Here is a 13,926-nt window from a genome sequence, read left to right as displayed (position 1 = left end):
GTTAGGGTGTTGAATTAAAGTAGGGTTGAGCCTTGACCAAGTTATGACAATGGAGGGGAAAGAGAGTGATTTAAGGGTGTATGCAATAAGTGATTATAGAAGTAAAAGGTGTACTCTAATTCACACAAGGAGGCAGTAGAGAATATGTTGGGGATGACAGACACTGAAATGTTGGTAGGGTCAATGGATTGTGGGATGGAATAAGCGCTGGGGGAGAAAAGAGCTACAAGGAGTAAATTAGAAAGAGAAATGAGGCTGTGCATAGAATATACAATACTTAACATCAAGATATGTAAGTTAACATTGTGAAGATAATGTAGTTATATATTAGGGTAGTATATAGCATATTGGAGTGGGAGTAGGTTGTAGAGTTAGAGGGAAGATTCAGATCTTTGGGTTGAGACAATATACTCCTAGGAGATGCCAATGTTGCGAATAAATAAACTTTGCAGATATTGAAATAATGAAGACACTTAGGTGTTCTCCTTGCCTTGGCTATTGTGATAAAGAGAATGTGATGTGTTTGCATGTGTATGTATGTAATATTGCACAGCCACATAAAGAAGGAAATTCTGTCATCTGTGACAGCATGGATGAATGTTGAGTGCATTATGCTAAGTGAAATAAATTAGACAGAGAAAGACAAACATTGTATCATCTAACTAATTTGTAAAATTTTTTAAAGTCAAAGTCATAGAAACAGAATACTGGTTTTCAGGCAATTGGGGCTGAGAGAAATGGGGGAGGGTGTTCCAAGGGTTATAATATTGCATATTTCAGTACAGTTAGAAGAAAGAACTTGAAATGTTTCCAAGACATAGAAATGGTAAATACTAGAAGTGATGGATGCCCTAAATCTGACTTGATCATCACATATTCTAAGCATGAAACAAAATATCACATGTATCTCATAAATATGTACAAACAGTATGTATCAATTTAAAAAAAGACAAAAAAGATTAATAACCTCTGGGGAATTAATGTTCAAGGTAATGACTATGGCTAAAAATGTTGCATTGCATACTTCAAATTTGTTAAGAGACTAGATCTTACCTGCTATCCCCCCACACATACAAATGATAACTGTGCAAGGTGACAGATATGCCAGCTAAGGATAATCATTTCACAATATATGGTATACCAAGTCATTATCACGTTTTACACTTTAAATTTATACAACTTTGTCAATTATGCTTCAATAAAGTTGGAAAAAATAACAAAGTAAGGTTGGGATTGCCAGGCCTGGTGGCTCACGCCTGTAATCCCAGCACTTTTGGAGGCTGAGGTGGGAGGATCACCTGAGGTCAGGAGTTCAAGACCGGCTTGACCAACGTGGAGAAACACTGTCTCTACTAAAACTACAAAATTAGCCAGGCATGGTGGCACATGCCTGTAATCCCAGCTACTCGGGAGGCTGAGGCAGGATAATCCATAGAACCCAGGAGGTGGAGGTTGTGATGAGCCTAAAGCACACCATTGCACTCCAGCCTGGGCAACAAGAGTGAAACTCTGTCTCAAAACACACAAACAAACAAAGAAAGTAAGTTTGGGATTACATTAGAGAACGATATAACAAGTCAGATGTTAAATGTTAAAGAATTAGAGGGAATGCTCAGGAATGTTAGCTATGACTATGACAAGGAGAAGATATGGGTAGCATGGTTTGATGGCATCATCTTCAAATAAGTAAGGCTTTTAAGGAGGAGGACAGGACATGAGGAAAAGATAAAGACAACTATACAACATGTAGACATGGAGCTGTGAGAGAAGAGGGAGAGAGAATAGCCACCACTTGAGAGTTTACAGTCAAAGGAAGAAGAATATGAAAGAAGTGTACAGAGCTGCTTGGGGGAAAAGAATCACACATTGAGGGATGACTTGGAAACCACTGACTTCCTGGGGATCTGAGGTAATGGTAATAAGGGATTAATTTTAATGGCCTCAAAGGTAGACCAGAGTGGGTTGACTGTGAGTGTTGGCATGAAGTTAGTAGTGCTGAGTTTTGTTAGGAGCTCACAGAACTCAATAGACATTTGGAAATTCCTCCAAAGGCAGTGCTAAAGCTACAGGACTCTGTGCTCCACTTCACTTACACAGGTGGCAGTGTCCATGGCGCTGCAGGACACAGCTCCAGTGATGCTTCCTAGAGTCCTTGATCACCTCTTGGATGGAGGTTCAGAAGGGAAAGTCATTGTGACCTGACATGTAGGTTTCTGAATTCTCCACCATACTTCCCACTTGTGTAGAGTGGAAAGTGTTTACTCACCAAAATCACGTACGGGCTTTGAAGACTATCATGAACTACATTATTAATATTGCCATTTTACACACACATACAAACACTCTCTCTCTCTCTCTCTCTCTCTCTCTAATTTTTACTGAATGCAATGACTCCAATATTCTCAACATATCAGGAGGATCAAACTTTTACTGCTTAGAGTAAAATGAGGAAATGAACCAGGAAATGAAGTTTAATTAAGCCACCTGGTGTCTTTCTAATATAACAATTTTTCAAGTCTGAAAATCAACTATTTAACCAAATTAATTGGGAGAAAACTTTGTAAAATATGCCACTGAATAAATATTAGAAAAATATGAATACTATGTTTTTAAAAATCAGAAATGTTGTGGTACTGAGAATTTTGCTTTCTAAGCCTTTTATTTTCTCCTCCCAGATTCTGAGATATTTCAAGGGATAATGATGTTCTCTTTTATAGTCTCAGCTTATTGTATTTTTTGTTTCTGTTTTCTACTCACTGAATTTAGATTATTATAACTTACACTACTTAAATTTCAATTTGATGTATTAACATACCTTCCCCCACCCCCACCCTCAAGTCAGTTTCAGCATTTATTTAATTTGGCTTGTGATAAATCTCACCATGTCAGTCATGGGTAAAGTTAAGGTTTTCAGTTTATGTCACAAATACAACTAATTAAGTATATATGCACTGTGACTTTGAAATAGAACACTGAATTTGCAGAAATGCATAGGTATACATATTTCAACATATAATAAAATTGTATTTTCTTGTTAATTTTAAAAAAGTGATTTTTAAAATAGCAATCACATATTTGCATGAGGAATTTATTAATTAATGGAATGCTTCCACTTAGTCACTCAATAATATTCAACAGGAAAGCTTAATCTTTTGGAGTTAATTATCTCTAAAGCTGAGCTGCTACATTTTTCTTTGCTTGAAATCAATAGTCCCATTTATAAGGCTAACTTTTGAATCAATCACTCTGAAATTTAACATAGGAAAAAGTTTTTTAAAGTTTAAATATAGTTTTTAACTTCAGATTCTGGTCATAAACTATATAACTATTAAAAATATCTAGGACATTGTTGCCATTTTCTCATCAAGAGGAGCTTTTGATACTATTAATATGACTTTACATACTGGGGTACTGTTATAGGTGACAGGAGGTATCCCGTAATCTGGCCTCTTAAGCGCCTCGTTTAAGAACATACGTTCTCATAAGTATAAACTTTTTTCCTTCCTTGGATGTATTAATTTCCATATAAAATATAATAAGTTAGTACAGACATATGCACATAAAATTTGAATTAACATCATGAAATCTTTAAGTCTTCCTGGCCTACCTGATTAAAGGAACCTTAGCCCCATAATGCTCTGCACAACCTCCAATATTTCTTAATATCCAATATTCTTCCACTGTGCCTTTTGTGTCTCATTTTGTCCACAGAATATTTTCCAAGTATCCACAATATATTTTCTTTTTCTTTAATTTTTTATGTTAATTTTTTAGTTTTTAGAGACTGAGTCTCACATTTTCACCCAGGCTGGCATGTAGTGTTGCGAACCAAGCTCATGTCAGTCTCAACCTCCTGGGCTCAAGCAATCTTCTCACCTCAGCCTCCCGAGTAACTGAGTAGCTGGGATTATTCACCTGGGTAATTTAAAAAAAAAAAAAATTGTGGACATGGGGTCTTACTATATTGCCCAGGCTGGTCTGGAACTCTGGGAGTCAAGCAATCCTCCTGCCTCATCCTCCCAAAGAGCTGGGATTGCAGATATAAACCACACGCCCAGTCCACAATATATTTTCTATACCTTCCTCTCTTTTTCTCACTGAAACCTGAGGACAATTTTTCTTGTAGCCTTCTTAGTTGGTCACTATTCATTCTTCTACAGTTGTGTACCATAGACAATGAAGTATACAGACAGCGTTGCCCTTGTTGCCATATTCAGGCCATTTTTTTCCCTTCTCTTTCTGAAAACCCTAGCCAGCAGCTGTATCTTGTCTCTCTCTCTGACTCTCTCCCCTTTACCCTCTTCCTGGCTCCTTTTCTAGTAGCTTTACTCTCAGTTTCTGCTTATCCTTTACTAAATGTTTTAGCATCTAGCTTGCTGACCTTTTCTTTATCACCACTGTGGTGATATTTTTTGATAACTTTGGCATCCCTCTTGGAAATCCACTCACTTTTGTTGTTTACATTTTTTGATAATTATTTTGCTAATTTTCCCTTCTCCTTCACCTCAGTCCATCTCCCATGGTCTTATCGTATAAGCTATCATGCCTGTAACTGCACACCTTGCAATACCTTTAATTTAAATTCTTTCACTGTCTAATCCCCACTTCCTGTATTTCAAGTTCATTCACTCATACACTGTAAAGACAAAATTTCATAAACTTTTTAAAAAAGCAACAGGCACCTCCAATTATATGACTGCACTGACACTCCTGTGTCTAGTACCCACTGCAGGTCCCCATTTTCTTTTTAAAAACATACTTACACATCCACTTTCAAATTCCTTGACTCTTTTTCTATGTTCCATTGACCTGAAAACACTAAACCTGTTTAATTCTCATCCTACCATTAAACTCTTGTCCATTTTATGTATAACTAATATAGCAGCTCAGACTTAATGTATTCCAAATTCATAATTGATTATTGAGTCCTGGACAAACCTTCTTTTCTGCCAGTATTTGTTTATATTACTCTTTGATTTCTTCATTTCTCTCTTTTGACACATCTTGTCCATCAACAAATCCTTTAAACTCTCCCATAACTACATATCATGGATATGAACACTTTTATCATTATGAAGGTTAACACCCTTGTTCAAGTCAAATTCTCAGCTGGAACATTTCAATAGCCTCCCTCTTGGCCTCATTGTTTCGAACCTTCATTCAGGTACATGTCAAATAGTGAATGGATATCTCATCAAAAAAGCTAATATTTTGGTGGAGATTTGAATGATGTGAGGGAATGTACAGCTGTATAAGGGAAGACGGTTCATGGCAGATGAATTACCTATTGCAAAATCCTTAGCCTATTCAGCCTACCCATGCATGAGTCCAGACTAACTGCTCTGGAGAAAGCAAGGGAAGTAGCAGAAATGAATATAGAAGAGAAATCAGAATCTGGGGCAGTTTTAGATCATGAGTGCCTTTTTAAAGTCTTTCATTTTCACTCTAAGTATAATGGCAGGCATTGCAGTGTTGCTGGCAAATGAGTTATATTATTTGGCTTATATTTTTAAATTGTCGTGTGACTGTTGTTTTGAAAGGAAACTGTACAGACACATAGGCAGATGCAAAGAGACCTGTTAGTAAGCTATTATAGTAATTATAGTATAGAAATCTGGGTAGGACAGTGACTTAGATTAGAATTGGAGAGAGGGCATAGTAAGAAGGGGTTGGATTGTGGATGTATATTTAAGATGGAGTCAATACAATGTTTCTTTAGAGTGAATTGAATGAGAAAGAAAAAGAACAAATATAGTGGCTCTATAGTTTTTGACCTGAGTAACTAGAAAACAGATTGTCATTATTTTAGATGCTGAAAGTTACAGGTAAAGCAAGTGTAAAATAGTTTGCTTGTTTATCATTTTTTATCCACAAAAAAATCCACATAAAATATGTTTTAAAATCATGTTATTCCTCTGCCGATATGATTCGGGGGTTCCCGTGCATTAATAAAACATAAAGTATTTAAAATGCTTACAAGGTGAGCCATATTTTCCTCCTGCCTCTCTCTCTGCCACCATCTCCTACTAAGTCACCACTTTGGTCTTTGAGATGTTTCCTGAATATCTCAAGGACCTCCTGCTTCAATCCTCAGTATTTGCCATTCCCTTTTCTGAAGTGCATGCTTCCCAGAAAGCATAGCAGCAATTTGTACACTCCTTCAGCTATTCACTCAACTATTATCTCCTCAAAGATGCCTTTCCTGTTGATCCTGACACAGCCTTGAAATACCTCTTCTCAATTTCTCCCTCCACTTTATCTGAATTAAATTAATTAATTATATGGCACCTCTCTCTATCTGTCATTATACTCATGTATTTTTAATTTTCCCTCACTTCCCCATAAACTAATGTATAATAAGGCAGAGGAGTTGCTGTTTTAATAGGTTTTATACTAGCTTTCTATATTCTAGGATAGAGGCATAGCATATTAATTTTAATTATCAAATACAGATGGTTTTGTCTAAGATTCTTATTTTCATCTTTAAATAACTTTTACATCTGAATTATTTGCTTCCTGAGATCCAGGAAGTGACCTTGTTGCTCAGTTTATGGTTAAAAGATAAATTCATCATATGAAGTAGTCCGTAAGTCTAGACATTTTTCTGTGCTCATACAAGTTACAGTATGTAAGCATGTAATAGTATTGCAAAGATTCTATTATAAAAATAAATCTTAATTTCCTTCAAAGTCTTTTTTGCCCAAGTAGTGGAATAGGTACATGACAGCACTGAAACTGATACAAGTAACTTTCCCTCAGAATCTCCATGTATGCATGATGAAACCAGAGAGACAAATGTGAACTACAATGCTTTAAGGCAAAAATTACAACTTAAACATTATAAAAATTATAAATATAATTTTGTTCATGTCCTGGAAAAAAATGTATCAAAAACTGATTCCAAGTTTTCAAACAAGTGATGAGAGTATTTCAAGACAGCACAGGAAGAGAAAACTATCTGAAGTTAGTTTATAGCTATCTCCTTTCCATTTACTAGACTAGTATAGAGTTTGAAAAAGTTGTTTCGCCTGCTGGAAAACTTTAAGCAAAAGTATACTTCTAATTTGAATTTAACGCTTTAAAAAATATTTTTTCTAATTTTTTGTTTTATGAAATTACTTTATTATTTTAGTACAGTAATAATTTTTACTAATAGTAAAATATTGAACATTTTATTTTTAATTTTATTAAATTTATGGGCTTTTCATAATATTAAAAAAATACATTTTGAAACCTATTTAAGATGTAGTAAATATTGTTTCACTGATTTTTATTTTAATTTATAAATTATTCTAACTTTAAAACTAAATAGCAGTTATAAATACTAATAGTTCTGTATTACATGAAACATTTATCAAAATGCTGGTGATGGAATTTTGTTCTGATATTGCCGTCCCTACTCTATTAATACTGTGTTCCCAACAGTGCCTGACACTTCTCATTAAAATCAGTAGTATGCATTCCACAGGTCACTGGACAAAGTTTGGAATACTATGTCCAAGAAATAGAGTAAAGCTAATTAACTAATGAATATTGGCTTTATTGGAAAAAGAAAACCTAATAATAGAAAGATATTGAGTCAGAAAGATAATGATTTCTTATCTTATGAAGATAAGAAATCATTTTAGGAAGTAAGCAAGTAAAAGAGGATTAGAGTATGCTTTTTTTTTTTTGGTCTCCTCTTTTCTACTATTGCATTTTATTTTCATTGTTTTTTTCTTCCCTTTCATGTATCTTCACAGATCCTCGCTGCTTTCCTATCTATCATCTCCCATTTTACCACTAAAATGACACCTTAAATATTTCCATCACAATCATGAGGTTACCCTTACCCTAAAGTCTCAAAATAGTTTTATACAAAACACAACTATAAATTGGATGTTTTAGAAACATGGTGATCTGAAAAGTCTTTCTTTTTTCTCCCCCCATATTTACAACAATTGGCCTCTGATGAAAATGGCTGCTGGACACCTAGAGTAGCTCAAATTAGTTATCTGTAAGCCTCTCTGACCATTTCAACAGGAGTTAATGCACTTTTGTAAACACATTTCTTAAAAAGGTCTGTGTTGTTCAAGAGTTTGCTTTTGTTTTATTTGCTTTTGTTTTGTCTGTTTTGCATTCTTAAATGTCAAAGCTACTATTGAAACTTTCTTTTTCCTTATGAGCAGGCTGAGTTGATAGGATGTAATTTTTCTTACGAGTAAGACTTGGAAGCTCCTTTTAGATTTCAAGCCATCACTGCGAGTGGCGGATTGGAGATTATTGCCTGAAACTCAGTAGGAACATTTTCCAAGTAAGGAAGGAAGGAAGGAAGGAAGGAAGAAAGGGAGGGAGGGAAGGAAGGAAGAAGGAAGGAAGGAAGGAAGGAAGGAAGGAAGGAAGGAAGGAAGGAAGGAAGGAAGGAGGAAAGGAAAGGAGGGAGGAAGGGAGGAAGGAAGGAAGGAAGGAAGGAAGGAAGGAAGGGAAAGGAAAGGACTTTTAAGTTTAGGATACAAGTGCAAGTTTCTTACATAGATAAACTTGGTTCATGGGGATTTGTTATACAGATTATTTTATCATCCAGGTATTAAGCCTAGTACACATTAGTCCTCCACCTTTGGGTTAAACCTCTCTGGGCCACACATTGCAGATAGTCTTTGGGGGCCTCTTACATAGTGTATAGTGAGTAGAAAATCTTTGGCCTTTTTTTTTTTTTTTTTTAAATTGGATCAATAAAACCTTCTGTGTTTAGAAACACTTTCTCAGAGTTGCTGCTGCCCAGTGCTCGTCCAACACCCTTTGGATCTGATTCTTCTTAATGGCTGAATATTCATTCTTCAAGTCATAGACCTGATCCTGTTCTTTGGAAACTGCAAAACAAAATAAGTCCAAATATCACATGCGTCTTTAACTGTTCTTGGCCAATTCAGTCCATTCCAACTCAAAAGGAAAATTGAAACTCATCAACTTTTAGGATATGCTAAAGCTCTTCTCTTCTTCTGTATGCTACTACATGCTCATCCTCAATAGGAAGGGATGCTACCTTTCATTAAGTTGGTATTTGGAGTGATTTCTGGATATCTAGCTAGCCCCTCAGAATGAGAGATGTAAAGTAAATATATCTTACTGTCTGTGGAGTAGTAGAGTAAAATACATAAAGATCTTCATCTATGAAATAGCAGAGTATAATACACTTAAAGTTAGGACAAATTTAATTTTATTAACCACTCTAAAATTTTTAAGTAATATGGCCAAAGCAACTAATGTAATTTCTATGGGTATGTTTCCTCATTTATAAAAGTGATAAATAATAATAATATATTTCACAACTTACAAGAATTGAATGGGAACATAAGAAAATTATGTAAAAGTAATTAGCCTAGTGGCTGGCATGTGGTGGGTGCGGAAAAAAAAAAAGGATGATTATTTCTGATATGAATGGAGAAATAATTTAATTCTGCAAGATGAAAATGCAAAGCTGTGTGACTCAAACTACAGGAAAGGTAAATTACTAAGGCATTTTATTGATGCTATTTCAGTGAAATTGTGCCAACAAGGCCTTTGATCCCTTTTATGAAATTATTTTTTGTTCTTATAACAGATTTAAAACAATAAATACATAGTTAAATTCCATTCATTAATAAATAGCTTCTACCAACTTAAAGTCATGAGAAGTGATATTTTTGGTCTTAAAATATTTGGTGTTTACATTAGAAAAAACAGTATTTCATTTGGGGCTCCATTTATTTTATAATAGAAAGTTTACTAAATATGATCTAAGGCACAGTACTATTTTCTGCAAATTAATGAGAAGTGAGGGCAGTGGAAGCCGGAACACTACTGTGTGTTCTTTAGCAACTTGTAGATTTCAGTTAATGAAGTATAGTAGACTGCAATATAGATTGCTTGAAAAACAATTGTAAAAATGACAACTAACAAACAGAAGTCCTCTAAGTAGCCCAACTATAACTAGACCATTATCATCCACCGGCACTCTATCCTGTCTCAAATTCATGTAGTCATGATTAAATCCTGCTAGCACATCATCGCTGTATAATGGCTCTACTAAACATTAAAAAATCACATTTACCATCTTTTTTCTTCACATTTCAGTACTTTTCCAAAACATATATTGTATTATTAATTATCAGTTTAGGCCAAAATTGATTTTATTCTTAAATTCCCAAAAGAGATTATTAAGAGCATACATTGAAAATGTAGTTTACTGTAATTCTTTCCAAATACATGAATATGAGGTTTTTGGCTAAGATCACAGGTATGTAGGAAAAAAATGATTAATAATACCATATAATTTAAACAAAGCCTTGTTCCTTTGGGATAATGTTAATAGGCTTTTCTGAAAATATTTAAATTGTATTTTTTCTAATTTATACTCATGTATTTACAGCTGTATGTCAGGATTTACTGGAAAAAACTGTGAGAAAGTAATTGACCACTGTAGACTGCTCAGCATCAACTGTCTGAATGAAGAATGGTGTTTCAATATAATTGGAAGATTCAAAGTAAGTAATTTAATACATGGCAACAGAATTTAGCACTTCAAGATACAATAGATTCAGTCAGTCTATATTTCAAATCTTCTTATTAATCTTAGCCAGAGAAATACATCCTTATATGTATATTTAAATGTGACTTCTGTAAAGCTTAGCAATAGGGGTTTTAATTTATAAGAATCATGTTGGGAGGGAATTAATAAATGTTCTAGGAGGTGTTTTATTATAAAGTAAGCATAAAGCTAATTGAGTCCTGGTGATATAACTCTTAGTATATAAAACTCCAGTTACTAATACTTTAAGCTCTTTAACTAGATGAGAAATAAAATCAGTCTAGTGGTTGATTGTTAGGGTCCACAAAATATGCTTTTTTAGTGAATAGGTTTTGAAATTAATTTACAAATACAAAATGTCTGTGCTACACATGGTAAGGGATATTTTACAACCTAGCCATGTTACTTATAGGTGTGTCTGTTGGAGAAATTACCAGGTATTTACTGAGAGAGACATACACAGGAATTTTCACTTCAAATCTGAAACAAAACCTTGTACATAAGAGAATGGACAAATTCATCATGGTGTAGTCTTACAATGGAATTATAAAAACTAGTTATAATGAATAGACAATAGCTATAGGCATTAATTCTTACAAATATAAAAATATTGAATTTGAAAATGTTATTCATGTACAGTGTGACAATGTTACTCAAAGTTGTAAAACAAATGTATACATACTTCTGTAATTACATAAATATATAGCAAAAATATAAACACAAACTTGAGGATGACACACACCAGCTTTATTTGAGAGGCAACCTATAGGGAGGTAGATGGGAGAATGAAATCAGGGAGAGTACAAAGGGGACTTCCAATGTTTCTGCAAAGTTTTGTTTTTCAAAAAATATTTTTTTTGAGAAATAAGGCAAGAAAAATAACTACAACATGACGATAGAATAAATAAAAGTAGTATGGTTGTGATAAGCATACCTCATTACTATTCATTAGAAAGCTATAAAAATTAAAAAGTAGAACTAACAAGTTAAATATGGCAAAATTCCAGGATTCAATATAATTTTTTAGAAACCAGTAGTGCTTCTGTAATATAACAACAAGGAATTAAGACATGAAACTAAAAATTAATACTATAAAAGTGAAAAAGTATGATATAAGTATATCAAAACACTTCAGAAAATGTTTAACAAAATGTGGCCAAGACCTCTATGCTAAAAACTAAAAAAAAAGATTACATAGGGAAATTAAATATGCCCTATAAATAAAGTTATAACATATTTATGAATTAGAAAAATTAATATTTTATGATGTCCTCTCTTCTTACTGATATTAACAAGTGTTTTGTAGAAATGGGCAAGCTGATTATGAAACTGATATGAAACATCAAAGGACCTCAAATAGCTAAGTAATCAAAAATAACAGCAAATTTGAAGGATTTTACGAACCTGATTTCAAGAGTTGGTTTCAAGCTAGAGTATCAAAGCAGTGTGGTTCTGGCATGTGATGCTTAATACTGAGTGTCAATTTGATTGGATTCAAGGATGCTAAGTATTGACCCTGGGTGTGTCTGTGAGGATGTCAGCAAAGGAGATTGACTTTTGAGTCCGTGGGCTGGGGAAGGCAGACCCACCCTTAATCTCAGTGGGCACCATCTAATCATCTGTCAGCACGGCCAAAATATAAAGCAGGCAGAGAAACATAAATAGGTTAGACTGGCTTAGCCTCCTAGCCTACATCTTTCTTCTGTGCTGGATGCTTCCTGCTGTTGAACATTGGATTCCAAGTTCTTCACCTTTGGGACTCAGACTGGCTTACTTGCTCCTCAGCTTGCTGACAACCTGTTGTGGGACCCTGTGATCATGTGAGTTAATACTCCTTAATAAACTCCTCTTTTATATGAATCTATCTTCTTAGTTCTGTCCCTCTAGAGAACCCTGAATAATACATAGCATAAGGATGAACTGGAAGATGTCTCACACACACACACACAAACACACATGCGCACGCACACAAAAGGAGAGTTCAAAGATAGATCCACAGGGAAATTTCGTTTTATCTCAAAAACACCAAGATAATTTAATGAACAAAGGAACATCTTCTTATCAAAACACACATGAAAAAAAGTGACTCCATACCCCCTACCTCAAACCACACAATAATTAATTTTACATGAAGCATAAACCTGAGAGTAAAAGAGAAATTTATAAAACTTCTAGAGAATAAAATGGAACAAAAAAAAAAAAAAAAAAAAGATGATGTTCTTTATGACCATGCGTTAGACTAAACTTTGTTAGGGCACAAAATTAAATGGTTTATTGAACTTAATTAAGTTTAGAAACTTCTGTGCATCAAAATATTTTTTAAAAAGACAATAACCAGGGATTATTCATCTAAATTTACATTAGAAGTAAACTTAATCATAATAGAGGTATGTACTGTTCACATGAGATAATATGAAATAAAATGTCTTTATTGAAACAAAATGATGTCTTCATTGAAAAAAAATGATGGAAAAAATTGAGAGAAGTACTAATCAAAAACTGGTTGATGCCTACCTTACTTTTATGTAAAATAGACTTTAAAACTTAAAAATCAGAAATCGTAAAATTCTGATTCTTAAAATTCTTAAAATTAAGAAATTAATAAATCCTCTTTCATGGTGGGGTGTATTTGTTTCTTCATGCAAAACTGTATCTGAGTTATATTGTCAATTTTTAAAGGGAAAGAAATAAAATTAGAAAATATATATTGTAGGCCGGGCGCGGTGGCTCAAGCCTGTAATCCCAGCACTTTGGGAGGCCGAGACGGGCGGATCACAAGGTCAGGAGATCGAGACCATCCTGGCGAACACGGTGAAACCCCGTCTCTACTAAAAAAATACAAAAAACTAGCCGGGCGAGGTGGCGGGCGCCTGTAGTCCCAGCTACTCGGGAGGCTGAGGCAGGAGAATGGCGGGGACCCGGGAGGCGGAGCTTGCAGTGAGCTGAGATCCGGCCACTGCACTCCAGCCTGGGCGACAGAGCGAGACTCCGTCTCAAAAAAAAAAAAAAAAAAAAAAAAAATATATATATATATTGTATAGACAATCTTTAGATATCAATGAAAACAAAAAGTAATACACATTTTAAGTGTTCAAACTGTCTCAAATTTTTAAATTTAATTTTATTTTATTTTACTTTAAGTTCTGGGATACATGTGCTGAATGTAAAACTTTGTTACATAGGTATACATGTACTATGATGGTTTGTTTCACCTATCAATCCCTCATCTATGTTTTAAGCCCCGTATGCATTAGGTATTTGTCCTAATACACTCCCTCCCCTTCGTGTCATCCCACCTGACATGCCTCAGTGTGTGATGTTTCCCTCCCTGTCTCCATTTGTTCCCATTGTTCAACTCCCACTTATGAGTGAGAACATGC

General features: G+C 34.4%; 1 protein-coding gene across 3 annotated transcripts in view; it reads left to right on the top strand.

The window, feature by feature from the left end:
* Positions 1 to 13,926, top strand: part of EYS (eyes shut homolog) — a 2,089,174-nt gene that overhangs the window by 346,412 nt on the left and 1,728,836 nt on the right. For all 3 annotated transcript variants that reach the window (XM_033217548.1, XM_033217547.1, XM_033217549.1), the window contains one exon: positions 10,388 to 10,502. In XM_033217548.1, the coding sequence (XP_033073439.1) occupies positions 10,388 to 10,502 (115 nt within the window). The remainder of the gene's footprint in view (positions 1 to 10,387; positions 10,503 to 13,926) is intronic.

This window comes from Trachypithecus francoisi, unplaced genomic scaffold (genome assembly GCF_009764315.1).
Source record: "Trachypithecus francoisi isolate TF-2019V2 unplaced genomic scaffold, Tfra_2.0 Lachesis_group10, whole genome shotgun sequence".
In the NCBI taxonomy this organism is placed as follows: domain Eukaryota; kingdom Metazoa; phylum Chordata; class Mammalia; order Primates; family Cercopithecidae; genus Trachypithecus; species Trachypithecus francoisi.
This window is presented reverse-complemented; position numbering and strand designations above follow the sequence as displayed.